We start from the raw sequence: 26746 nt of genomic DNA, 5'->3' as shown, positions 1-26746 counted from the left end.
TTAAAACGTACTGTAAACAGTAGTTAATAATATCATTCGAAAATGATGATTACAAGTAATTGGGCTAAGGTTGCAACACATAGAACGGAAGGGCAATCCTTAAGAACTTTGAAATATTCAGATGTAGTCTATTTCCGTAATTGATATGGTACTTTTACAAAATGAACCTTCCTTTTAATGAAAAGTCACGCTATTTAGAAATTTAGATGCTTACATCTCATTTTTTTCTACAAGATGAAATGATTTTATATTAAGTGAACATAAGTGAACATAAGTTGGCGTAAAAGATATCATGCCTATGAAGGGACGTTATGGAACATAACTTCTTTTGAAACGGTTAATGACCTATGGTATTAAATGGAATGTAATACATACGTTCTTTTCTGATATGGATGTTATTTCTTGTTGAGAACCAACGACGTTCAATAAGCTTGCTGGGAAGCTTTCTCACATTTCAGATTACCACAGCGATGAGAGACAGGTGATTCCCCACGGACGTTCCTATTTTGAGTAGTGATAACTGGAATACGTCAATACAATCATGGTACATTATAAAATTAAATACATTTATTTATATATAGAAGAAAAACAAAATGATTAAAGAAATCAACAAAATAAGTTGTTTAGCTGTTGATATTTTACCCACATAACCTAGCCTTATGTTTCATTTTTTGTCATATCGTTTAGTAATTTTAAATACGAGAAAACAAGCGTCATTTCCTTTGACTTGTATTCATTTTTTATGGTATGCTAATGATATATTTTTAGTTTTACAGACCGCCTGTTAAAGCGGCAATCAGATTTTCTAGATAAAATATGAAGGCCGCTTGAGCTGATAATTGTTTACTTTATTTTATGGTTAAGCTTATTTAAGGACTTCCAATTAATTGACATCAATAACATTTCAGTTCATTATCCACAGAACACAGGTTTGTCTTGTTATTCATCTATAGTATTAATGATGTGTTTTATTCAATAGTTCATATCATCTCAAAAATGTCAAATGTAACATAAAATATACATCATGGACAAAACTAAGTTTATTTCTTATTTAAGACTTCAGAAACTTTTATTCAATTTAATTTTAATGTTACCTTAGATTATTTGTTTGTTTGTTATTTTGAAAATAGTTTTTTGACTTAAACAATGTATTTAATGACTCGACTCATGTTTCACTTCAAATGTAAACTAACAATAAATTAAGACTTCTTTTTTCTTAAAATCTGTGAGTCGTTCTTTTATGTCTTATATTTCGTTCAGAGTTCTTAAGAAAAAATAACTTCCAAAATAGAAGCGTGTATTAAAACTGTAGCTCATTCATTGGCGAACGGTTATATTTGTGCTTGTCTTTAAAACATCATAATTTATGAGTGATTATTTTTACATATTGCATACATATTGTTGACAAGCCAATACACCTTATTTCAGAATGTAAGATCAAACTGAACTTGTTGTACTGAACTGAAATAAAAGGCAAAATTAATTATCATCCGAACAAAGGCATAGTCTATAAGGGTAAGTATATTATCCAGATGGTGTTTGTTCTCAATTCTCATTCCCGAAATAACATGTACGATTTAAAGAAAAGGGAATAAAGTTGAACGATAATTCAAATGGTATTCGAGACCACTGTGGCGGAGGCGTTGCCAGTGAAGTATAATTACCATCGAGTGTCAAGGTCAGCTCAACATTTTGTTTGTTTTGTTTTAAGGCGCACATTGACTAATCTCGTTTGTTACAATCTTCTAAAAAATAAAATATATTAAATATACATCTTTTGAATATCTCTATGTTTAAATTGCACCAGCTAGTCGATGTAAGAAATTCATACTTTATGTGTTTAGACATTTGGAATTGGAGTGGAATTATTTAATATTATTTATGGTCTAGCTGCAGAAGACTTTTTTGGTTTAGCTAGTAGAAAAACATCAAAACACATTCCAAAATTATCTGTTTGATCCTTGTCAACATTGTCTTTCTGCAAATTACTTCAGATTCATTCTTATAGTCCATAAAGACCTACTTGTTGAAAGAGGATGCTTCTGAGGTTGGTATATGACAATTACAGAACTGTATTTAAATGCCATAAAACCCACTAAGAGAAGTAGAAAGCCCGCAAACCAAGTTTCGATAGACATTAAACAGCAATTCTTGCAAAGATTAAAAAATAAATGGGAGTTTTATTGGTATATAGAGGCACACAGAACTAACCATTTTCTACAAATGATAAACAGAGACATTATGCACAAAGAAACTTAAATGTGACTGACGTCACGAATGATCATATTAAGTAAGTTAAATCAGTACGTTGGTTCTAAGATAAACGCATATAATTTGTTTGTCAGCGTTTGCAGTGAGAGTTTTTATCTTAGAGATAGCTTGATAGAAGAAAGCAATCCTTTGATGTGTAATTAAGTTATTTTTAAGTACTGCATTTATAATGATTATCACCAGAATCGTCGGTTCTTTTTATAGAGCTATATTAGTTTCATTTAATATTTGTTTACGGGAAATATAAGGGAGTGTTAAACAAGGCGATGCTATAAACAATATATTATTTATTTTTCTTTTTATAGTACACATCTGTAAATGTGGATTGTTTCTATGGGGACGTATTTTCTGTTTATTAAGAAATATTGTACATTAAGACACGGGTAGGATATAATGAAATTATAAAAACAAGGAACGCTAAAGATCGCTTACTATTCCGTAAAAAAGTAAAAGTGTCTTTATGACCCAAAGGTTGTCGACAAAAAAAAGATTTTTCAGTTATTATACAAATCTGACACGTTCGAATATTTATTTTCATTATTCAGTCATGACAATGTTATAAAATAGTTTTCATATTTTGTGTAAAAGTCATCAAAATATGACTGGTACGTTTTTACAAATTTGGACAAAGTGTGATCCATTGGAAGCATTTATACCAACCAGATAACATGAAAATTTATGACTCGGTTTGATTGAGTCTATACATGAGGAATAATGAAATAGCGAAACAACCCCACCGCTACTAGCACCAGCTGAGCGGACCTTAATTTCCAACACTTTAAAGTGTTGTAATCAATTGAATGTTAAAGTTTAAAGTTGTACAGTGACTAAAATGATATTGAACCAGTGCAGTCTGTGAAGGGTAACTTAAACGATAACTTAATGGCTGTTTTAATTAGTTCGAATAGATCTTACATTCTTACTTAAAGGTGTTTTAATATGATAAATATAGACTAAGTATGATATAGACTAAATATAATATTTAATACAACACAGTTTTATCACGGGACTGGTTTCAACAACCAATAAATTGAAAGTGGTTTACATAACAAACATAAGTAAATATTTCACCCAGATTTTCGTACCTGTTCATTTGATATAGGGTTGGACCAAATATGTGTAAGCAAAATGTCAGTTTATTCCCTCTCTCCGTTTTTTCCAGAACGATCATTTTTAATGTACAAAAGTACCCAAAAATGAAACGCGTTGCAACTCTTTTTGCTCAAAACAGACCAAGAATTGTACCATAATCGATTTCTAATTCCGTTTAAAGCATACTTGTTATCCTTAGCAGATTTGTCCATTTTAAGTGTTTCACTTGATATTCGTTAGTTTCTGAAATTTTATGTTTAAGGCATTTGAACCTAGAGTGGAGTTCAGCTAAAATTTTATGTATAATTATATTCACTATTAACTTTGTTCTTATTTATTTATTATTTATTTATCTATTTATTTTTTTTTTTAAAAAAAAAAAAGAAGATGCAAAACTTTGTATGATATGGTTTGCTTTTCAAAACATAAAAAGAGGAATCCTAAAAGAACACCAAAAAAAGGGCAAAATTGAAAATGTTGCTAACTCGTTTAATTTTGAAAAATCAAGTAGAATGTCAATGTATTTTGTCATTTTAACAACTGAACAAAATCTAAATGAGTCTCAAACATAATTTTCTAGTATTCACCAAATATTCCTGTTTGAAAATTAAAACAAAATGTAAGTAATGTAGCACGAAATCTTCAATGTTTGAATACAACAGCATTAAACAAGTGTTGTTTGTTTGATTTCCACCAACCTATGCAAGTTTAATGCGTTGTCTATTATGAAAATTAAAATGATTGTTTGTTTTCAACAATCAAAAGTTTGCAAGTCAATGTCGCATCTAGGGATCAAACAATATTCATAAGACTTAGTATAGGACATATGACAAAGTAACCAATTTTATTAGAATGTTTTTGCCAGCGCCCTGCAGACAGGTGATCACTTTTGTTGTATGTTTGTGTAATCGTTATTTCGTCTGGCGCCCAGTTGAGTAAAAGGCAATACAAAATGATCCCTTTGTCGTATTTAAGCGTTTGTGCCTGGCGCCCCGCAGAGAGAAAATGTGACATAGAACAAATCAGCCACCATATATCTGAGATGTATTATTGAATTACATGCCAGGATTCTAAAACAACAATAAAACCTTATTTTATTAATGCAAGATAGTAAAAACCTAATAAGAAAGGAAACATGTCTTAAATATGTCTCCATAAAGATGCCTTTGTATTCTTAATTGTCATAGTGCATGTCTTCTGTGAATTATCAAAATGTTGCTGTTATGGTAACGGTTATAAGGCTGTTAACAGATCATCAATACATGTTTAACGTTGCTATCATCATTAGATAAAATCATATGCTTAATCATTGCATGTCGTGCATGCATACACGAATGAAGTATGTTAGTTACAATTTATTACCTTATGGATATTCACAATCCGTGTCTTCTACATGCAACATTTATAAAGGCTTGCAGATGCTTTGCAAGGTAAACAAATAAGAAACAAAAATACAAATGAAAATGAATCTGCTAAAAAATCAATCTCATTAAAATCATATCCTAACTGTCGCTTCACTACCCTACGCTCGTAGGATCTGAGTACATCGCATTCGGGGTCGCCTCAATTTGACCTTTTGATTAGCCAATCAAATCATTGGCTTCAAAATGCTTAGGTGTAAGTCCGTGAATCTCCGTCATAAAACGGTCACCATCGGAAATTTCAATGTAAACGGTTATCACAAAAGTAATCCGAATCCGATTAAAAGATGGCAGCCTCCACAAGCATAGGCGATACGGTGTCAAAAACACCCAAAAAAATCCATTCCTTGGTTGACCGTTGTTGTTTCTGTGGGATGTCATTTTTGGAAATAATTCTTACTGGGAGTGGTAGAAAAAATGTCCAAAAACTATCGAAGCAAAAGCTCAGGGTAAACGAAGAACGCCTACGGAACATGAAAACGGCAGTGAAAAGTTTATCACTGTCAGATAATGAGACGGCGATATGTATAAAATGCTATCGTAAAGTTGAATCGGTCATCCGTCAACAAAAGAACTTACATGAAAATACATCAGAGCTGGAACAAATGAGAAATCGAATTGAAAAGGTACTTTTCAGGAAATTTAGAAAGATATAGATGTGTTTGTTTTCACTTTTCACTAAGTTGACCAAAGGCAAAGTGAAAGTAGCCAAAAAAATCATGAAACTATTTATCTGTCTCCCTTTAATTACTACCGATTTCACAGGCAGTTAAATACTAAAGTGATAGTGATACATGTATTTAGGAAATTTTCATCATGAAATACAAATTGAATACTTATTACATTTTAATTTAAGATGATTTTTTTACTTATGAAAATACTGTATCACTACACAACAGTGAACATAGGATACTGGTTGGGGACCACCAAATCTGGATGGCCGAGAAAATGCTTGATTTATCTATTTTCCTCGTTCAGTAGTTGTTGATCACTCAGTTTAAATTCTTTATAATCAACAGCAAATACATGTTTCATCTAGAGCTGTCATTGATTATCTCGATTGATATCGATGTATCATCGATATTCATCATCCGATACAATATCGTTACAAGCTAAAATAATTTATATTTCTGTTAGTTCGTAGTATTTGTAATGTGTAATACAACCATGCATAATATCATGATCCCAATTTATAACACATATATAAATGTTTTTCATTGTATCGACTGTCAAAGTCGATATATATTGATGTAGCGTCTATATTTGTCTCTTGATATATCGATACAAAATTTTCTATCAATGACAGCCCTAGTTTCATCTACAATTAAGTTATGTATTTAGTCACATTTTTGTGATATCCAACTATTTAATTGTATGTAACCTTATTGAAGACCAACAGTGAACAATTAATTAATGTTAATATTTAAACTTCAACATTTGAATGCTATAATTTCGACATCAAAAGGAATAATATGAAAAACAGGTTAAGCTATTTTTATTTCTTATAGGACATTACATCTGTAGATAGAGAGAAAAGGCTCATCCGATCACCAGCTCATGAACAGATATTGAAAATTCCCAAGTTCCCAAACACTGTAACAGTGAAACATCCCCTGCAGCTGAGCAGCTTTCAGGCACTGGCATGCAAACAGATAGCTCCTTCAAGTCAGCAGCAGGATAAAGGTAAATATGTGAAAATATAAGTGGATTAAGCCAGTATCATGGATTGAACACAATGCATATGAAAAGTTTCGATATCACTGTTCAGCAACTCAAAGTGAATAAGTGTTGAGTATACATGCATTATGCCTCATCATCACAAAGACCCATTTCCATAGCCAATTTGCCAAATATTCTTACTTTAGAAAATAATTCCAAACTGAAATTCCCGATTTCAAAACTTGCTGGAGTTTATTCAAATTTCATTAACAAATTTTAATGTTTTATGCTTTGCATGATATTTGCATTGGTTGGGAAAAAATTGTACAATTGAAAATACTATACCAAAAGAGAGTGGGCAAAGTGTGAAAAGTTTTATGACGCAAAATTTCATAAATAGGACTAGGCACCTTTTTCCAAAGTAACTAGGGAAAGGCCCGAGATTATAGCAGAAGCAGCATTGTCTAAATCAAAGTTTTATGACTTAAATTTTTTTTGCAAAGTTAATGAAATATCTTACATACAATGTAATTGTCTCTGCACTAAATTTGTTATTTTTATAACATTTTGTTCAAAGTGATTATGCTAAATTTATTAAATTGTATAGAGAACATCTATGATGCTTCAAAGGCTGTTTCAAAGACTGCCAGAAAGTCATTGGCTTTCCCAGAGAAAGTCCAGGGACATGGAGAAGTTGAAGTAAAATGTTCAAACAAGTTAATGTTCAGTTCATTGTTACATGCCAAAATACTTGTTTGATATGTTCAGTTTTGTTTCTATGAATTATTCTGTGAATGACCTATGTTCCAAGTTACATTTCCCTATTTTGCATGAACCTTATCCAGCTTGTATAAAAAAAAATGAAATTTGCTGACAACAAGAAGGGCATTTACATGTTCACCATATAATATTACTGTACATACTTGGGTACCATAATTTTAATTCTAGTTAATGATCTCTTTAACAACCAGCTGAATCCAAAGTATTTCCCGACTGTTTCTTTAAAAGCAATATTACTAAGTGACAAGCATACACTGTTGTTATATGTTCAAAGTGCTTATCTAAGAATGGATATTTAATGGTACAAAAATTAAAATTTTGAGAAAAATGTTGTTATTGATAATAGGTAAATGCCCCAGAGTAAAAGCAAATTAATTTTTACACTACAGCTGTTATTTATTTAGTTCCTGCAAATGTGAGGTTTGCATGCCTTTTGTTGAAGTAAATTAAAGAAATAGCCAGAATGTGTAGTATTTGAACTGTTAAAATGCTCAAGCTTGCTTGATTACATATGTTTATTGAAGAAATAAAGTTATTTTTTCAATTCAGAAATGAGATTACTGAAATAATTGAAGTTGTTCCTTGTAAAAGTATTAAAGTTGTGAGTTATAATCATATTTAATTTGAGAGACTCATTTCTTTCAAACAATGTCTTTTACTGGTTAGATTAACAAAATAACCCAAACTTCTTTATATGTTATTAAATGTAATAATACTGAAATCTCGCTCCACTCTTGTAAACTGATGACAGTGATGCTGCCAGTGTCATAACATATTTATTACATATTTCAGATAATAGTCAACTATCCAAGTGGCAGAAAGTCAGCATTTATATGGCCAGAGCTACATAAAAGTATTTGTAAAGTCCTGCTAAATGGTAAAAACTGTGAAAATGTTATACTTGATTGGCTTGCAAAAGATCATTCAAAAGAGATTATCAACTGTGCAGCCAGTATTGTGAGAAATGAATGTAAAAATGTATGCAAAAGAAATTCTGATTCTATTTTACGAAAAACAGAATATGATGGATTGTTTAACTTTACATGGCAGTCTTTAGATGCTGAGCTTCAAAATAAATGTCCAAGCTTATTAAAATTTCTGGAGTCTGCTGTTTGTGATATTGCTATACCAAGAAGTATTGACAGTAAACTTTACACAAACTTGATGATTACAACTACAATGGTACTGCATACAAGAAGTCAAGAAATGTCTGCTGTGCATTACTTAATTGGCTTTGTGTTAGCAAATGGTGGATGCACACAGCAGGTAAATTATATTAGTTTTGTGCTCGACTATACGAAGTATATGGAGAGCTGTCCTACTCGCCCCGGCGTCGGCGTCCGCGTCCGCGTCCAGATTTTAGATTAAAGTTTTGGTGCAGTAAAATATTTTTCACTATAACTTTGTCATTTCTTAAGGTATCAACTTCAAACTTCAAATATATGTTCCTTATCATCAACCACATCATATGTGACAAGGTTCATAACTCTAGCACCAATATTTTCAGATTTATCTCCCCTTGAACTTAGAATTTTCCTTAAAAAATACTAGTTTTTACTGTTACTTCCCTATTTCGTAAGGGATCAACCTCATACTTCAAATATATGTACCTTATCATCATCCCCATCTTATGTGACAAGGTTCATAACTCTAGCACCAATAGTTTCAGATTTATCTCCCCTTGAACTTAGAATTTTCCTCAAAAAGTACTATTTCTTACTCTTTCTTCTTTATTTCTTACGGGATCAACCTCATACTTCAAATGTACTTACATTATCATCATCCCCATCTTATGTTACAAGGTTCATAACTCTAGCACCAATATTTTCAGATTTATCTCCCTTTGAACTTAGAATTTTCCATAAATTTTTTTTTTTCTGTTATTTATTTATTTCTAAAGGGATCAACTTCATACTTCAAATATGTTTACGTTATCATCATCCACATCATATGTGACAAGGTTCATAACTCTAGCACCAATATTGCAAGAATTATCTCCCCATAAACTTAGATTTTTTTACTAGAAAAATGTTATTTCTTATTATAACTTTTTTATTTTTAAAGGTATCTACCTCAAATTTCAAATACTTATTATACATTTTATGTGACATTGTTCATAACTCTTGATGCAATATTTACAGATTTATCTCTCTTTGAACTTAGGATTTTCTTTAAGAAATATAATAACTTCTTTTCTTTTTAAGGTATCTACTTCAAACTTCAAATATATATTTCTTATCATTACACAAATGTTGTGTGACAAGGTCCATAACTCTAGCATGACTATTTCTAGAATTATGCCCCTTGATCTTGGAATTTATGTTAACAAATATTATTTTTTTACTATAACTTAATACATAATTATACATAATTGATTTTTCTTTCATAGTTTTGTCCTCCTTACTGCATCCAGTATTTCATTAGTCGAGCTTCGCTGTCTCCTGTGACAGCTCTTGTTAAAATCACTATTGATATTTTATTTTTCATTATGACTCAGAAACAAATAAATTTTTACTTTGTTAGAAAGGGCAAACATGAATTTTATTATGTTTAAATAATGATATAAGAGAATGTTAGATGCTTGTAACCTGAATAAATTAGTGAAAATGTGAAATAATTTATCAAAAAATGTGGTAAAATGTAAACAAGTATTATTTTGACAGCCATACAAAGTACTAATTCACTATATATGTTATTTAAAGCAATAGATGGAAAAAAAATGTTCAGGTACATTGTAATTGGCCTAAATGTAACTTTTGGGATACTATAAAAATACAACAAAATTAAAAAGCTTTTGAAAATAGTTTAAAAGCAAATTACTGAGGCATAATTTGATGAACCTTTAAAGATGGGCAGGTTCTTATTTTTATGCTTGTCTATCTTTAGAAAATAAGGTTTTAAATGCCACTTCATAGCTCTTGAAACTTTTAAGATGTCTGTAGGAACATAATAGTATCAATGATTAAGAAAAAAGTAAAATATTGTATGTAATTTTCTCAATTATACTCCTTTGTGAGGGAGGAAAACTTCTATAGTAGCCAAAAGCACTGAGCTAAGATAATTGCATAATTCACATAATGTAACTTGGCTTGTCTGAAAGTAATTGATAAATAAACTAAAGCATAATGTTTCTGAAATGATGTCTCTAAATTGTCTAAGAATTTAGGCAATATGTTTATTTCTCTCCTTTATTTTAGTATGAAATACTTTCTCCCCAGTTTGTTTGTTTTCACATCTTTTTATGTATGCAATCAGATACCCAATAGAATTATTTCTTTGCAGACAATTGAAACACTTGCAAAGCTAGGACTGACTGTGAGACCAGAAACAGTCCATCGCAAGTTGCTGTCCTGGGGTGGTATGCTAAATGAGGAGATTTTACAGATTAAGAATGAATGGGCAAAGGGTGGCAGAAGAAAATACCAACTTGTTGGAGATAATTGGGATAAGGATATTTTACCCTCTTACCGAACAACAGATAGAAAAACTGAATCGTTACATTTATTTAATGTATATGCCATAGTTGACAGAATAGTACCAGAAACTAGTGACATTTTCACTCCAGGCCAGTTTTCTGTGCTGAACTATATTCCTTCTCTTCATGAACAAAATCTTCTGCTAAATGAGCTGGTTTTCATTTTTGCAACAACAGTCGTGGAACACGTACCACAAATGCAAGCCCTTTTTGGCAAGATTTACCCAACTCACTTAACTCACAAATACTCAGATGTCTGTGGAAATAAAACTGAACAGGTATTTCAATTTTACCCTTCATTTTTGACAGTTTTGAACATGCAGTGTTTCCTTAGGTTTTTAACATTATATAGCCCTACTTAGTTTTATTTATATAGCTCTACTTAGTTAAACTTCATTTAAATTAAGCATTGTTTGAATTAATACATGTTAGTATAGGGAAGAATATGTGTTCTTTTAAATGTGGGTTAAATTAAACTTCTGTCACATTATATTTTGCAGTATTCCCTTGGTCTGTTTGACTGTAATGAAAACAAAACTCAGGACCTCATACAGTTACTTAAACATCTTACAGAAGTGTATGTGCCTACAGACAATGAAGAAATTTTTGAAGCTGTTTTCTTTGGAGGTAAATTGATCTTTAAATTGCATTATAAGTTTTAAGAAAAATTTTTATGTTATAAGAAATTAAAAGTAAAAGTAAAAGATTGGCGAATAACTAACATTTTCGAAGCTGTAACTGGACATCAAAAATAAAAAATTGAGAAAAAATATAATATCATTTTTTTAGGCATTATGGGCCTTTAAGTTACTTACATTATAAATAATTCTGTTATCGTAAAATTTCCAATTTAATTACAATTTATTGTTTAACAGGGGACAGACTGACTGACGAAAGGGTCTAGTGTGCTCAGATGGCAATGAAGAATGCAAACAGTCCGAGGGAGCGCCTTGAAGGATTTATATCCAAAATTGAAGATTTTCACAGATTGATGAATTTTTTAGAGGCAAGAATAGTCTTTGTAAACTATGTTTTGTTAAATTTAGAATTTTTTGGCATTAATTATAAGTGATATCATATGCTAAAATTGTTTTTTAATCTGCTCATTCATGACTAATTATTAAAAGATTTACTTTAAAGGCTCCTATTTAGATCCAATTTATATGATAGAAATAGAGCTATGTCATGTTGATATTTTATTAATTATTGATATTTATTAATAATAATTATTGATATATTATTATTAAATTACCAATGGCTCTTGAAAATTTTAATTAAGTTCTTGGGAACTTAGAAAACATGTTAATCACTTTGTCAAAATCCAACTTTTTTATAGGCAATTTTCAAGCTCACATACAGTACACAGTATTGTGGAGAAAGAGGAACCATGGCATACTACCGGAATGTATTAAATTACAGAAATGCTAAGGGCGATGTAAAAAATGCATACAGGGCATACAAAATGTTGTATTATGCTGTATTAGATGCCATCATAGTCTGTATGTTCATGGATTTTTTTAATGCAACAGATGAAAATAGTGACATTCCATTGCCACTCAACTTTAATGAATTATCAGCTGAGGAGAAAATACAGTGGCTCAACAACATTTGTTCAAAACTTGTAGAAAAATGGTTCTTTGAAAATTCTATAGATATCTGTGCATCAGTGAGAGAAACTTTAGACGACAGTTCAAATTCTGAATATTACTGGGTGTCAAATAAAGAAAATGATAGATTTAAGTGTCATTTCTGTGAAAAGTCATATGCTTTTGTTTCAACATTAAAGGAACATGAAATGAAGAAGCATGGTTACACTGAATCCAAGAAAAAGAAGCCAAAAAGAGATAAATCAGACAGTATTCAAAATTATATCCTAATGTTATTCAAACTTGTTATGTTACACAAAAATTTAGATAATGCTGTTGATATGGGTGATGGTGAGCGTTGTGTTAGGTCTGCTAAATATGAGCTGCCCATATATAACAAGACTAATAAGATAAAGTATGAAATAGGATCCATTCAGCTGACAGCACTAGCAGAGGAGATACTTCCTGCTGATCAAAAAGAGCGTTTCAAAGGCAATAGATTTGTTAATGTGCAGGGTGGAAAAAACAGTAACATTGCACTTGATGAATATTTAGAGATGTTAAACAGGGATTCCAAACTATCTTGTACTGGGTACAAAACCAAAAAAAGTATTATTAACCATTCTAGAGAATATCCTCTCTTAACTAAAGCAGTAAAACATGTGGAACAAATCAGCAATATAAGAAAAAGTAAAGGTTTTCATCACGTTCCAGAGTACAAAAATGATGTACGTAAAATACTAAAGGATTTACAGCAATTAAATGTATTGCATGACCAGACAATTAAGTGCTCCATAAAAAATGTTGATAAAAATCCATATAATAACAGTGCAACAGGGCTTGTAACAATGATCCACAGACATCGACCAGCCTGTCCATACAGGCGATTGAGGGATCAACATGTATAGTTGTACCACATAACCATGTTTGTCATCTGTGAACATGTCAGAAAGAATCAACTATGTACTCCACTATTATTATAAAATTTCACATCTCCACTTGAACATGTGCCTGAAATAATGCATGGGAGAGCAGCTAAAGTCTTTTTCCAACAGTCAGTCACCACATGAAATGATTTAAAACATTGATGTGACATGTAACCCAGCCAAAAAAGTTATAAAAAACACAGTTTCTGACAAAACGTTTTAATTATATATGAAGTAGTGCAAATTGATAAATATTTACAAAGTTAAACAAAAGAAACATTCATGAAATTGCTTCATTGACTTTTTTAGAGTTCTGAACACATGGTTGGTGTTAATAAGAAAAAAGGCAGTTAACAATGTATCTAATATCAAAGACTTTAATTATTCAAACAAATTTTAAATTGATGAAAACAGAACAATAAGTTGCAATTAAACTACCATGTAATATGTTTGTTATGTATACATTGCTGCCAGAAAAAAAAAAGTAATTACCAAGCAATAAACTTGTACATTTAACTTCATTTAGGGCAATACTCAATGAACTTGTAAGGATTTAACCAAATATGCTTAATTAAATGTATCAGCTTTTATAACATGTGTTTCATTATTTTATTGCTTTATGTAAAAAAGGTTCATAACTTTCTAAATGTTACAGAGCAGCCTACAAAACAATACTGACATTTCTTTCCAAAGTCAAACTTTAAAAGGTTTAACCCATACCATAACTCTTATTTACAAATAAAATCATAATACAGTTTAACCTCTGTATAGCAGCCAACTCCTATTGAATCATCTCTTTAAAACAAGAGTGACATTTCTTTCCAAAGTCAAACTTCAAAAAGATTTAACCCAAACCATAACTCTTATTTACAAATAAAATCATAATACAGTTTAACCTCTGTATAGCAGCCAACTCCTATTGAATCATCTCTTTAAAACAAGAGTGACATTTCTTTCCAAAGTCAAACTTCAAAAAGATTTAACCCAAACCATAACTCTTATTTACAAATAAAATCGTAATACAGTTTAACTCCACTACAATGGCCATTGACAACAATAGTAATAATTCTTTCAGAAGTTAGCTTTAAAAAAACAATTTAACCTAATGAGGGCAAAATATCTCTGTTCTCGAATTGCTTGTCTCCTATACACGGCTAGAGGGTACAGCACTGCAAGGACTGAACTGAACAGTATCTTTATATGTACTATGTCTGTTTATTTGTAAAAATAAAATAATATAAAATTGTTATAACTTTTGGAAAGCTTAGTTCAAGAAATATTAAGGTATGTTCACCCAAGAAATAAGGAACCTTAAAATAATCAACAATAACAGCCTACAAAAACATTTTCCCATTACTGTTTGGTAAGAAACAAATAGTATCATTCTGAAAAACAATCAACATAAGCAAAATGATTGTTTCTACTTACACTTTATGAAATATGTGTAAAAACATTACCCTATCCCACGCATTTTTAATATGTGTTTGACCATTTTCATACTAACTTGGGGAGCCTAATTAAAAAAATTCCCCAAAATTTACCAAATTAGTCAATTTAGTGCCTGTTTTCAAAGTTAACCTTAATTTTCTAAAAAGTATATGGGTTGATCTTGTAAAATATTAAATACTTTTACCCTCTTGTTTCGATTTAATTACACTAGAAAATATCAGGTACCATAGTTATTATTAAATTAAGCATTTAGCCAATAGTTTATTTGTTTGTTTGTTTCATTTTACCCCTTTTCCTAACAGTATTTCAGTCATAAAGGTGGGTAGTTTCCTGCCCAAGACTACCTTCCTCTGCGCTAAACTACCAAAGCATCTTCCGGGATCGAACCCACGCCAGAGAGGTTACTGGATTAGAAATCATCGACTCTAACCCCTTTGACCACGGAGGCGGTTTATTTAGCCAATAAATACCGATCGATATTAATTACAAAACACCTTTTTCTTCCCAAAGGGGATATGAGAGATACATAAATATAGTTATAGCCTATTTGAATATTCTTCAAAGCTGAGGTAAAGCATTATAATGATGGTCATATCTTAATGTAATTGTTTAATGTTATCAAAAGTTAAAGTTTGTAAAACACCTTCATGTTATCTTTGAAACTATTGCACTTATTAAAGTTATTTCAGTTATTAGGACACTACATATCTTCCTGTTCAGAAAAATCTCCAATATCTTGTTCATATGAAATTGTTCCACTACTGCTGCTGCTACTATCATCACTTCCAACTTCTGAATCAATATAAAGTGTTTCAACTGGATTTGAGACACAATTATTACAATCACACTGCTTGGTACAAATATCGCAGCAAGTGTGCTTTCCAGTTGAAGACTTTACCAACAATAATTCTGACTTGGTTAGAAATGGTGTCAATGCAGTCATTCTACGACATGTTGCACTTGTATACAAGTTTTTTACATCCACATCTGACGATTTCATCTGATGGCCCCTATATAAAAAGATGGCTTCAGCTGTAGAACCATCTCGCCCGACACGTCCAATCTGTTGCCAAAGATCAACCATGTTATATGGCAAACCATAAATAATAACACAATGACAGCTACAAATGTCAATTCCCATTCCTAGAGCACTTGTTGCAATGATTATGAATGATTCATCTTTACTTGTAATTTTCTTGATAATATCTGTTTTGTTCTTTTCTTCGGTTTCAGAATGAAACATTTCAATGAACATGTTGGCTTGCGAAACTTCTGCAGTTAAAAAACTATAAATGACAGAAACATCCTTTATTGAAGAACAATATATTAAAGAATTCACCATTTTCTTTTCATTAATGGCTTCAACAAGTGGTAAAAATCCTGACTCTATTGAATTGACTTTCTTGATGATAAGTTTTATATTTGGTCTGTTTGGCGACATTTTGATAATCTTTGAGTCAGGTTTCATGTTCAGCGACATCATTATCTTCTTGTAGTCTGCCTTTTTACATGTAGCACTCAATGCTGTAACTGAAGCTGATGGGAAGAGAGCTCTCAACTCACCAACACAAGAAAACCACTTCCTGAAGGCCTTGCCCTTATCTTCTTCACCCCTGAAAATAGGAAATTGAAAAAAAAATAAAACATCATAACAAGACAATAAATAATAATAAAAACAACATTTGAGCTGCGTCCCGACAAAACCAACATAATGGGTTTGCGACCAGCATGGATCCAGACCAGGCTGCGCATCCGTGCAGTCTGGTCAGGATCCATGTTGTTCGCTTACAAACCCTATAACAAGTAGAGAAACTGATAGCAACAGTATGGATCCTGATCAGACTGCTGGTCGCCCATTATGTTTGTTTTGTCGTGACACGGCTCATTTATTTAGTGAGTGTGGATGTTATCTTACCACACATCAATCACACCCAGAACACAAAGGCTATGTTTAATATGTAAGATGTCCTCCAGAATTAAAGATGTTTATGTTGATGCCATATTATATATATATTCTTTTCTTCTGAATATATTAAAATAATTTTCTTTTATAAACTTGGAAGTTAATCATTCATATGCATGATATTTAATCATACAGTACTGTTTATAGAACTGGACATTAATCTATGCAGTATTATAATTAAACAACACATTAATATTTTCTTTCTGCCAATGGTAAGCTGTTTCCTTTAGCCAAAAAAAATGAGCTTTTGCTAGGTACTGGTTGTTACCAGAAACAGACTGAGTGTGTCTAACTGCTTTTAGCTTCCAATACAATCACCTGAAAGAAATCATTATTATAAATCTTAATAAACTGTGCTGTATTGAAATTCCTTACCATGAAATTACAGTATGACATTCATCAATTACTATGTTGCTCACTGTGAAAGTTTTCAGAACTTCACGCCACTGACCACTTCCAACTAACAGCTCTGGGGATCCAAATAAATAGTCAAATTTACCATGATGTATTTCTCTGTCTGCCTCTGAACTTTCACCTAAAACACATAAAGTGAAATAGTAAATAAATACAAAATTTGTGGTGTTTGACACTGAATATACTTTCCAAGTTTTCAATGACTTGATAGTCAAATTTTCACTGGCCAAATTATGGAAATCTTACAGAAATATTTGTTTGTATGAGTGTCTATAGACTACCATCATGACTAAGTAAATTTCACCATTCCATCCTATGATTTTCAGGTACATGTGTAATTCACCCTATGATGAAACATTCTTAGAATGTGACACACCAAGAATGTTTCTCCAAAAGAACATATGTTGGTTCTTCCCATTATTTTTCATATTAATTAAGTCTTTGACTTTTGAAAGGGTTTTCATTTACAATGTATGCTAAAAGTAGCAAAGCATCATTAATAAGATTGTCATATTGAAACTTATGTATTTGTGAACTAAATGAAAGTTAATAGGGTTTATTAAACTAGCCTTTTCCAGACATTTTGGCCTTAAATTGGGAAAAATAGGTGGTACTGAATTCAAGAAATGTGAAAAACAACCTTGTACATGGCTTTTGAGTTTATTCACATATGTATAACAGTATACATTGTAACAATCAAAAAACCTTTGAAAAAGTGCTTCTTGAGTAGTGGTAAAATGTAAATGGAATGCGTAATTCATGCAAAACTGAAACTGTAAAGCACCTTTATTTCATAACCATAAAAATGACATATTATATCCAGAAATGCACTACACTGTGTAAAAACTGTATGTTTGATAACTCGGTTGGTCTAAATGGGGTTCTTATGTCCTTTGTTTAATCTATACATTATTCAAAAATACTTAAAATTAACAAGTCTACTTCCAGTTAATGGAATGAAAGTTCCAGTTAAAAGAGAGGCTCCAAATAAAGGTATCGAGTATATATTATCTGTGGTACGAAAATATTGAGTACAAAATAGGGGTAGGATGTGGAATTATAAAAAAATTCTTTCAAGTTCATGTATATAAACGGCATAACAAAAATTTTGCTATAAATTTGTACAAGGCAAATCAATGCCTGCAGTTAAAGTAATTATTTTCCAGCTAGATTTTTCTATCGTACGATACTCATGCAAACGCATTTCATTTACACGCCTAATCATAATTTCCATACCTAAGTACAGTGCAGTTACATCAGGAATCAACCTCAGCCGTTGAACTTGGTCCTGCATAAGCGATAACAACGGCGTGCACACCACCACTTTCTTACTCCCAGTTTCGCCAGATAACTTGCGCATTGTTGACAGCATTTGGTAGGGCAGCGATTTACCAAAACCTGTGGGAAGGACCGCCATACAGTCTGTCCCTTCCCAGGAAGCCTTCAAGATCTCTTTTTGCTCATTTTTCAGCTCTTTTATGTTGAATATTTCAATCGTTTTTGAAATTAAATTGTCAAAAGATGAAGACGACGCCATTTTGATTGATTAAACGAACTTGGTTTGAAACGAAGATTCTGATTGGACAACGAAAATTACGTTTGCTCATTAATATTCATGGGGTAAAGGTCAACTTGAGGCGACCTGATACGCAATGTACTCAGATCTTCGTAGCGAAGAGTAACGGAGCAAAAACGATGATCTGATTTTAATGAGATTGCTAAAAAATATATCCTCCATTACACATGGAGTCAAACAATTATCATTGTGTAGGTATATATACATTTTTGTAACAAATGATAAAATAAAAAATGGAAATTTTATATGAAGTTTCTTTAAACAGAAATTATGTAACGATACGAACCATGTTTTTAAAACACTTGTCTATGGCATCATTAGCATCATAAAACATTGTCATGTAGAAAGCAAAAACGATAAGGTCTAAAAGTAATTTTAATTCTTGGTTATACCTATGTACGAAACACACTTTTAAAATGTACAACACTGTTATATGTCTGTTGCCTATTGTTTGAATTTTTGAAAGGAATAATTAAAAATACGTAGATGCATATATATTCTTGAGCGAGAGTGACACATTACTAACTGGTAAAAACTCCACTTAAAAAGCAGCATACTATTCTTTTCTGGAATATTTCATGTCCATTAAATTAAGTTAAATAACATAGACATTATATATTACTACTTTTAAAATGAATAACGATTCCATGTAAAAAAAAAACAAGTACATGTGCACTTGCTATAATGGTTAAGTATTTTTATACAAACATTACATAAGCTTCTACAGAATTTATATTTTTCGATAACAAATGTATATTGTATAGAATATTCACATTTATGTAGCGTATAATATCGAGGGATGTGTTCATGTTATTTTGTTTTGCTGTAAGAATGTATTTATTTAACTGCAATCAATTAATTGACAATATATCAATATATCGATTTATAATGCTTATGATTCAAATTTCACTATTATGGATGTCAGTGTTAGATCAATTCTTTCTCTATTAACATGTCGTAAAACAGCTGCCGATGTAAATAAAAACCGGTCAACCAATCAATAAGATAATCAGGCTAAATACGGATCCTGTTATCTAAATAAATGAAGATTTGATTTATTCAGGTCATCGATAATCAATTTAATTACAAAGATATTTATGGATCCACAATACATTACAATAAAATGTTGTTCTTAGTTCCAGTTTAAAAAAGAGTTTGTTACTTTGATTTCTTGGCTATTAGATTAGTTTAATGATTTAGTGTTTTGTTTCTCTAAATGAGATACGAACTTTTGTCATCTATGTGTGTTCTATGTTTTCCTCTTATTGTCATATTAATACAATACAGTTTGTTACACATGTACCTTTCATAGGCATTTTGCTGCCACTGTGTAGGAGGAGACGCAAAAATTCAGTAACAGGCTTCAACGCCTTTTTATTCCAGGGCCACAAACTCGGGCAAAAGCCATTCGAACGGAAAATCAGTTTTTGCATTTAGTTGTAAAAGATACGGGTAGTTTGAACAAAACTTTTAACCATAAAATGATAAAATGGCCATGACGCCTAACAAAACTTATTGGGGCGAGGACAAAGCTAATGACATGCACAACTAGACTTGGTACTGATCATTCCCGAGAGTTTTGATGTGTTTGCACCTGCAGTTCTTAAGAAGTAGTCCGGACAAGTTGTGTGAACGGGACGGACGGTGACGAACCGGACGGAGGATGGAGAAGTAATTGCTATATATCGCAGCTACTCTGTTAGCAGGACGACAAGCACGAAAAAGGAATTGTTATTTATTATACAAACCTACTAAAAATGCTGCAACTTCCGAGTGCATATTTGCCCAATATCGAAATCAAGGTCTGCTATTTACAAATAATTTGCTTTTTAACTTTTCCTTGCCATTCGATTTATTTTTGAAGAGATGCAGGGTACGTCTTAAATCTGACAAATCGATAAAATGTATTTCACGGTTATAAAAAAACAATCTCTGTATAAAATATTGGTATGCGCTCTCTTGAGTTTCCTTAGATAAATTGAACCATTGTACAAACTGCCAATCATCAAAAGTGCTATCACAATGAATCTTCTTTGTCCTTTGGTCATATTTGACATATCTAGCATACAACTGAATGAAATAAAGAAATTATTTAGAAATCTATTCAACATGCTGAATGTCACCATACGTCGCTGATTTGTTTTCTCTTCTATTAAGGAACTCAAAATCAGTAAAGTTTTGACTTTATTTCATTCTAACTAGGATATAAATCAATATATACATGTGAACATTTTCAAAGAATACTCGGACGCTGAACAATAGTTTCAATATTTTCATACTTTATATGTCGACGCTAAGTTTTTTTTTAAATATTTTTCAAAACATTTCCAGATGTTGTGACAGTTAGTAATCACTATTTAGGAAACCTCATACTGAAAAAAATATATCCTATGTACATACAAATTGCTGACTTGCTTGTATGAGCATATTGAATATTACCAAAATGACATTTTATACTATATAGCTTTAACGTCGTTTACAGTTATAACCCATTTATAAGCCTAAGATATGCTTCATAAACAACCCCTTGTACAGGTTTGATTTCACGATACGTTGATTTTTGTTTTTGTAGGGGGGGGGGGGGGCGCCAACTAATATTATGAATTACATTTTTGTCATTATTAGCAAAAATAATATTTCAACAATATACTTTCCCAGATAATACTTTGAAAGGATGAACTTGTTTTAATACTCAAAGTGTTTTTTTTTATAATTTACATGAATTGAAATTGTGTTACTCATGTTTGATTTACATCTTCTCAATATAGAAGCAATAAAATGTTTATTAATTTTGTTTCTCTATCAATGCAAGGCAAGCATTTATAAGAATGATAAAGAAAACAATTATTTTTTGTAAGATCATCATTTATAATTAAACGTTATTAACATTCCCAGAATATTCAATCTTATATTAAAATCAATGGAATTAATACCAACCAACTGGACTGAAGGTGAAATAGTCCCTATTTACAAAAATAAAGGAAGTATTCCATTCCCAGAGAACTACCGACCAATAACTCTCCTTAGTTGTGTTGGCAAGCTGTTTACAGCAATCATTAATACTAGACTTTAATAAATTTGCTGAAGAAGCAGATCTTATTCAATAATGTGTTCAAAGCAGGTTTCAGAAAAAATCATTCAACCATTGACAACTTGTTTGTTTTACAATGCCTGATAGATATACTTAGTGCAAGTAAAAAAAAAACTTTTTTGTGTTTTTATAGATTTCAAACAGGCATTTGATACTGTATGGAGAGAGGGACTGTGGACAAAACTGCTTAATTATAATATTAATGGGAAATGTTTCAATCTTATAAAAATATGTATAACAATATAAAATCAAGAATTAAGACAAATGAAGGTTTATCAAACTTCTTTCCATGTATGTCAGGTGTTAGGCAAGGCAAAAATTTATCTCCTCTTTTGTTTTCAATATACTTGAATGATTTGGAAAACTTTTTAAGCTTCAGAAATGTAAATGGCGTAACTTGCACTGTCAGAACCAATGAAATTGGAATGTTTTTTAAACTTTTTATAATATTATATGCAGATGATACCATATTACTAAGTGAAAGTAGTGATGACCTACAAAACTCATTAAATCTCTTTGAACAATATTGTGATAAATGGAAATAAACAATAAACACCAGTAAAACAAAGGTTGTTGTATTTGGATCAAGGAGTAACGTTTATCAAAACAAGTTTAAATTCAAAGAAGCAAATCTTGAAACCACTGATCAATATAAATATTTAGGTGTCTATCTATCAAGAACAAAAAGTTTCATTAAAGCCAAAAAGCATGTAGTAGAACAAGCTAATAATTTAAAAGCAATGTTTTCTCTTTTAAGAAAAATAAGAGCTCTAAACTTGTCATTTAATTTACAGATAGATATATTTAATAAAACTATTAAACCAATACTACTCTATGGCTGTGAGGTTTGGGGCTTTGGAAACAATGAACTAATTGAAAGAACACAACCCAAATTTATGAAACTTATTCTAAATCTAAAAAAATCCACCCCATCTCATATGATATATGGCGAATTAGGAATTAAACCGATACAAACCGATATTATTATACAAGAATTATCTCTTTCTGGAGTAAAAGTAACTGACCCAACTAGCAATAAATTGTCAAGTTATTTATATCTCATAATGAATGTTATGCAGAATCTAGGGACTTAAATCAAATGGCTTGATCATATAAAAAGTCTTATTTTTAAACATGGATTTGGGAATTTTGGGAAAATCAATCTGAACATTTAATAGAAAAAAATGTTTCCATTAGCATTTAAACAAAAAATACCGATGACCAGTACATACAAGCATGGAATGATGAATTGTGTCTACAGGCAGTATCAATTATAAACCATGGAAAAGAAAATTTTTGAAAAATTAATAAATATTTTTCAAACTTATACCAAATTAAATTTTTGTAAAATATTAAACATCTTTTAGAACAAGGAATCATAGACTAACCTATTGAAACAGGAAGGGGAGGGTGTTCCTTTAAATGAACAAGGAAAATGTTTTTTTGTGCAATGACAATGATATTGGGGGAATGAATACCACTATGTTTCTTAAATGTAAGGGCCCTTTTTCTGAACAAAGAAAACCAAAGTCATATTTTTTGTAAAAATATCCAAACACAGTTAAAAATTGTTATGAGCTTTTTAATAAGTGAAAATAAAAAATGAAACTTATCAAACTTTTGTAAAGTTTTATTGGAAAAAGTTAACAATGCTATTAAGAATAACTCCAATTTAGGATAGAAAATAGTGGTTATTCTTATCAAACATATTAAAACAGACAATATTCAAGTCTTAATTTCAATTTTCAAATTTCAAATGCTAAAAAAAAATATCAAAACCGAATTTGTTAGTTAAACAAACTAAAATTCTCTATAATGAATATTGTATTTATTGTAAGGAGAATACTATAAATTATATGTTCTGTAGTTCTATGTACATGTATGTTTCATTGTTATGTTGAAAACACTTTTGGAATTTAATTGTTCAACTGAATAGGAAAAAGGGAGAAAAACATATCTATATTTATTATTCCAATTTGGTTACTTGCATTATATTGAAAATATTTACAAAAAAAGAATTTGTTATTTCTGATATTATTTCATTCATATAAATTATGGATTTTAATCTCATTATTTTGAACATTATATATTTAGTTACTTGCTTTATAATAATAGTTCTTGCTCAAATTTCCCCAATTAACATTTCAGGGTTATTCTAGTAACTTTCCCAACAAACCAAAAAGTCATATGCCATTGTTTACTATTGAATACTTAAGTAATGTTTTTCTAATACCTCACTCTGAATTCATCATTGTGATCTAAGATTAAAACTCAATATGCTATTTTTGAATTCAGTGTATGATAAACTGAAAAAAGACTGAATAAATAATTTGGTTGGTTACAAAAAGCTTGAAGTAAAGAGATATGAATGACTTCTCAAGAATAGTGCAGAACTTTGCATGTTGTTAGTGTGAGTTGTGTTTGTGATATGTCAGCCCATTTGTTTGTATTGATTTGTTAATTTGTTGTTTATATGTGCCACAAGTAGTCTGTGTATTTGTATATGAGGATTGGTTTATTTTACTTGTTTGTTACTTTATAAAGGTTGTGAAATAGATTTGTATAGTAGGTGCTCAAGTATGAAGGTATTAGCCTTATAATACTTTGTGTAATAAGAATCATGGCAAATTTGTTTGTATGTACATAGGGTTGTCTGTTACAACGTCTGTCTGTATATTATTTTCTTTTTGTATTTTTTCCTTGACTCTTTAAGACCCCATCCCATGTTTATTTCAGTCATGATACTGATAGTATTTTTAAAATACCTATTCATAGCTAAAGATAACTGTGCATATTCATATGATAAATTTCAAGAACTCTTGAAGTTGTTTCCCCTAGTGATGTTGAAGAAAATAAATACATGTATATTATAACATCAGCTTTAGAAATGAAATAAGAAGAATACAAAGTATCATAAAATCAAGATTTGACCATATGTCTATACATGTATTAGAAATCAATCATGCATATAATATATTAAATGTCTTCCATGTCAAATAAGTAGCTCTCATTTTTTTCGTTTCGCAAACAGAGCTACGTTGTACACGTTTAAAGATATTATAAACTGTATGTTAATACCTCACAAAAATTATATAAGTAAGCACTCTTAAAGCTTGCTTTTTTACTCTCTTTAAGAGTACTGTCAAACAAATAAATTGCTATGACAGTAAAAATGCCACGAATAAAACCAACTTCATAGTTCACTATTTGTTATTTTTTTGTATTAATTATTTTATGTTTGTCAGCAATATATACTATTTTATAAACTAAAACACTGTCAATAACATTTAATAATTGATCGATGAAATGAGTCGGGTATCTCATGTAATAATTAAAACTTCTTTCGTTTTTTAAAAAATACATGCATATTGTTATATTCTCAAGAACTTTGGCTAACCTTTAAACGACGCAGGTGAAAATATGTAAAATAAAGATCTACACAGAAAGTAAAGGTCAGCCTACACATTCCTCTCCAATTACGATAATCCACTATTATTTCGAATGAAAAAACAGCGCACAAAATACGTTATAAATATACAAGTCTGAATATCTACTTGAAATTACAACATAGAATTGAATATCCGTTCAAAATTAATGTCATTTGAACGACACGTATCTTTATATTTATTCTTTTGTTTTCAAAAGATTTCTTAAAATAATCATGTAAATTAACTTTTCATAAATCCTAAGGTGATTCACACCTGAAATGAAAAAGGATGTGTCAATCAGTTCGAAAGCTCATGTATTTGGGGCGGTGATAAAAAATAAACCAATCAGAGAGAGTACCGAAACGAAATTCCCTTAACCACGTGATCTATGTTTAGGATAGGCCATCTGTCAATCAAATGCCCCTTGAAAAGCTATTTTGAGTGCAGTTTCCACGGTTTACGCAAATTAGACTACTTTTTTTTCTTTTCTATCAAACGGAATTGAACATTTATGTTTTTTGGTTTTTTTTAAATAAACGAAAACTAAAAACTAAATTTTTTAAATATGATATATCAGCCTACAAACATAATTCTATATTGTGTTCTCTATGTTATATACCTTAATTTTTTCACAGTGACCTATTCCTTTTATATGTTTACATATTTGATTTTGCTCATGTTTTGTACATTATATACAAACTGAGTGTTATTGTAAATAAAATGAAAAATTGAAATCAACAAATACATTCTATTCAAAGGATTGGATAAATAGTTAACGGCAGTTTCTTTCTAAAGCACATGTGGTGATTGATGATTATTACTATTATTTAAGATGCTTCATTTATCAAACAAACAATATAAAGTTTAAAATTAAATTTCATACAATATAAACATAAGAAAACAAATTAATTCTTACAAAATTCACTATTACAAATTGCGACAAGGGATTAGCCAGCCTGGTTTTTATGGCGATGTGGTTTACAAACTTCGTAAGATTTTGGGTCATGGTAATTTTTCTGCTGTTTTTTACTATAATTATTAAACGTTTTATTAAAGAGAGGTTATGACCCTACTATTTTAAGACATACTGCATGTTTAGTGTTCAACCCTTTACAGTTGGACACTACGGCTTTCCTCTTTTGATTGCATCTGACGGAACGCTTTCCTCTTTTGATTGCATCTGGGAGACTCTATGATAGATAGTTCGTAAAGCCCCTTTGGGGTTGAATTGTTCTTGAAATGTTCGTCTTCTGCCTTTGCTTCGTCGGGGCCCTTGTATTTGATTTTCTTGTTTGCTTCTGTCTTTCCTTTTAGGACATTGAGTCTTTTGTTATTGGGCATTTGGGGGATTTTTTTATCGATTGTTTTTACATATCATTTTTATGTGTTTTACTTATTTAACCTTTTTGTAACCAGACAACTGTTTAAATTTTACTTGCGGGGAAATTCGATTTTTAATTTACCACCACTGTCCTCGTTTAAGGAAATATGGTGCGGCTAAGAAAGCGAGGTTTTGGTGCCACCATTAACCGCGTTTAAACTCCCCAAGCAGTCAATATTTATGCTGCTGACCGTTCCCCAAACGGCGCCCCACTGTTTCCTAGATGTATGTCTT

The 26746-nt window shown here is 30.8% G+C and overlaps 2 protein-coding genes across 2 annotated transcripts; one reads left to right on the top strand and one right to left on the bottom strand.

Moving 5' to 3' along the window:
* Positions 1 to 6473: 6473 nt before the first annotated feature.
* LOC132739811 (uncharacterized) lies at positions 6474 to 14235 on the top strand. Its single transcript, XM_060727623.1, is given in 6 exon segments — positions 6474 to 7142; positions 8016 to 8489; positions 10506 to 10976; positions 11199 to 11325; positions 11574 to 11704; positions 12035 to 14235. Coding segments are annotated over 6 exon segments (2478 nt in total). The 5' UTR covers positions 6474 to 7025; the 3' UTR covers positions 13193 to 14235.
* Positions 14236 to 14243: 8 nt separating this feature from the next.
* LOC132739822 (uncharacterized) lies at positions 14244 to 18748 on the bottom strand. Its single transcript, XM_060727634.1, has 3 exons — positions 18273 to 18748; positions 16998 to 17157; positions 14244 to 16272 (listed from the first exon to the last, which is right to left on the bottom strand). The coding sequence occupies exons 1-3, from the start codon at positions 18571 to 18573 to the stop codon at positions 15360 to 15362; spliced, it is 1374 nt and encodes a 457-aa protein (XP_060583617.1). The 5' UTR covers positions 18574 to 18748; the 3' UTR covers positions 14244 to 15359.
* Positions 18749 to 26746: the final 7998 nt, after the last annotated feature.

The sequence above is a fragment of the Ruditapes philippinarum genome, unplaced genomic scaffold (assembly GCF_026571515.1).
Source record: "Ruditapes philippinarum isolate M1 unplaced genomic scaffold, ASM2657151v2 ctg11468_1_1_1_1, whole genome shotgun sequence".
NCBI classification, from domain to species: domain Eukaryota; kingdom Metazoa; phylum Mollusca; class Bivalvia; order Venerida; family Veneridae; genus Ruditapes; species Ruditapes philippinarum.
This window is presented reverse-complemented; position numbering and strand designations above follow the sequence as displayed.

Bases quoted from the DNA above. Each gene is read 5' to 3' on its own strand.
- LOC132739822 (XM_060727634.1), bottom strand. From the start codon at position 18,573: ATGGCGTCGTCTTCATCTTTTGACAATTTAATTTCAAAAACGATTGAA. The intron at 17,158-18,272 runs GTATGGAAATTA...TATGTGTTTTAG, and splicing joins TGTAACTGCACTGTACTTAG to GTGAAAGTTCAGAGGCAGAC. The intron at 16,273-16,997 runs GTAAGGAATTTC...TCCTATTTTCAG, and splicing joins TGTCATACTGTAATTTCATG to GGGTGAAGAAGATAAGGGCA.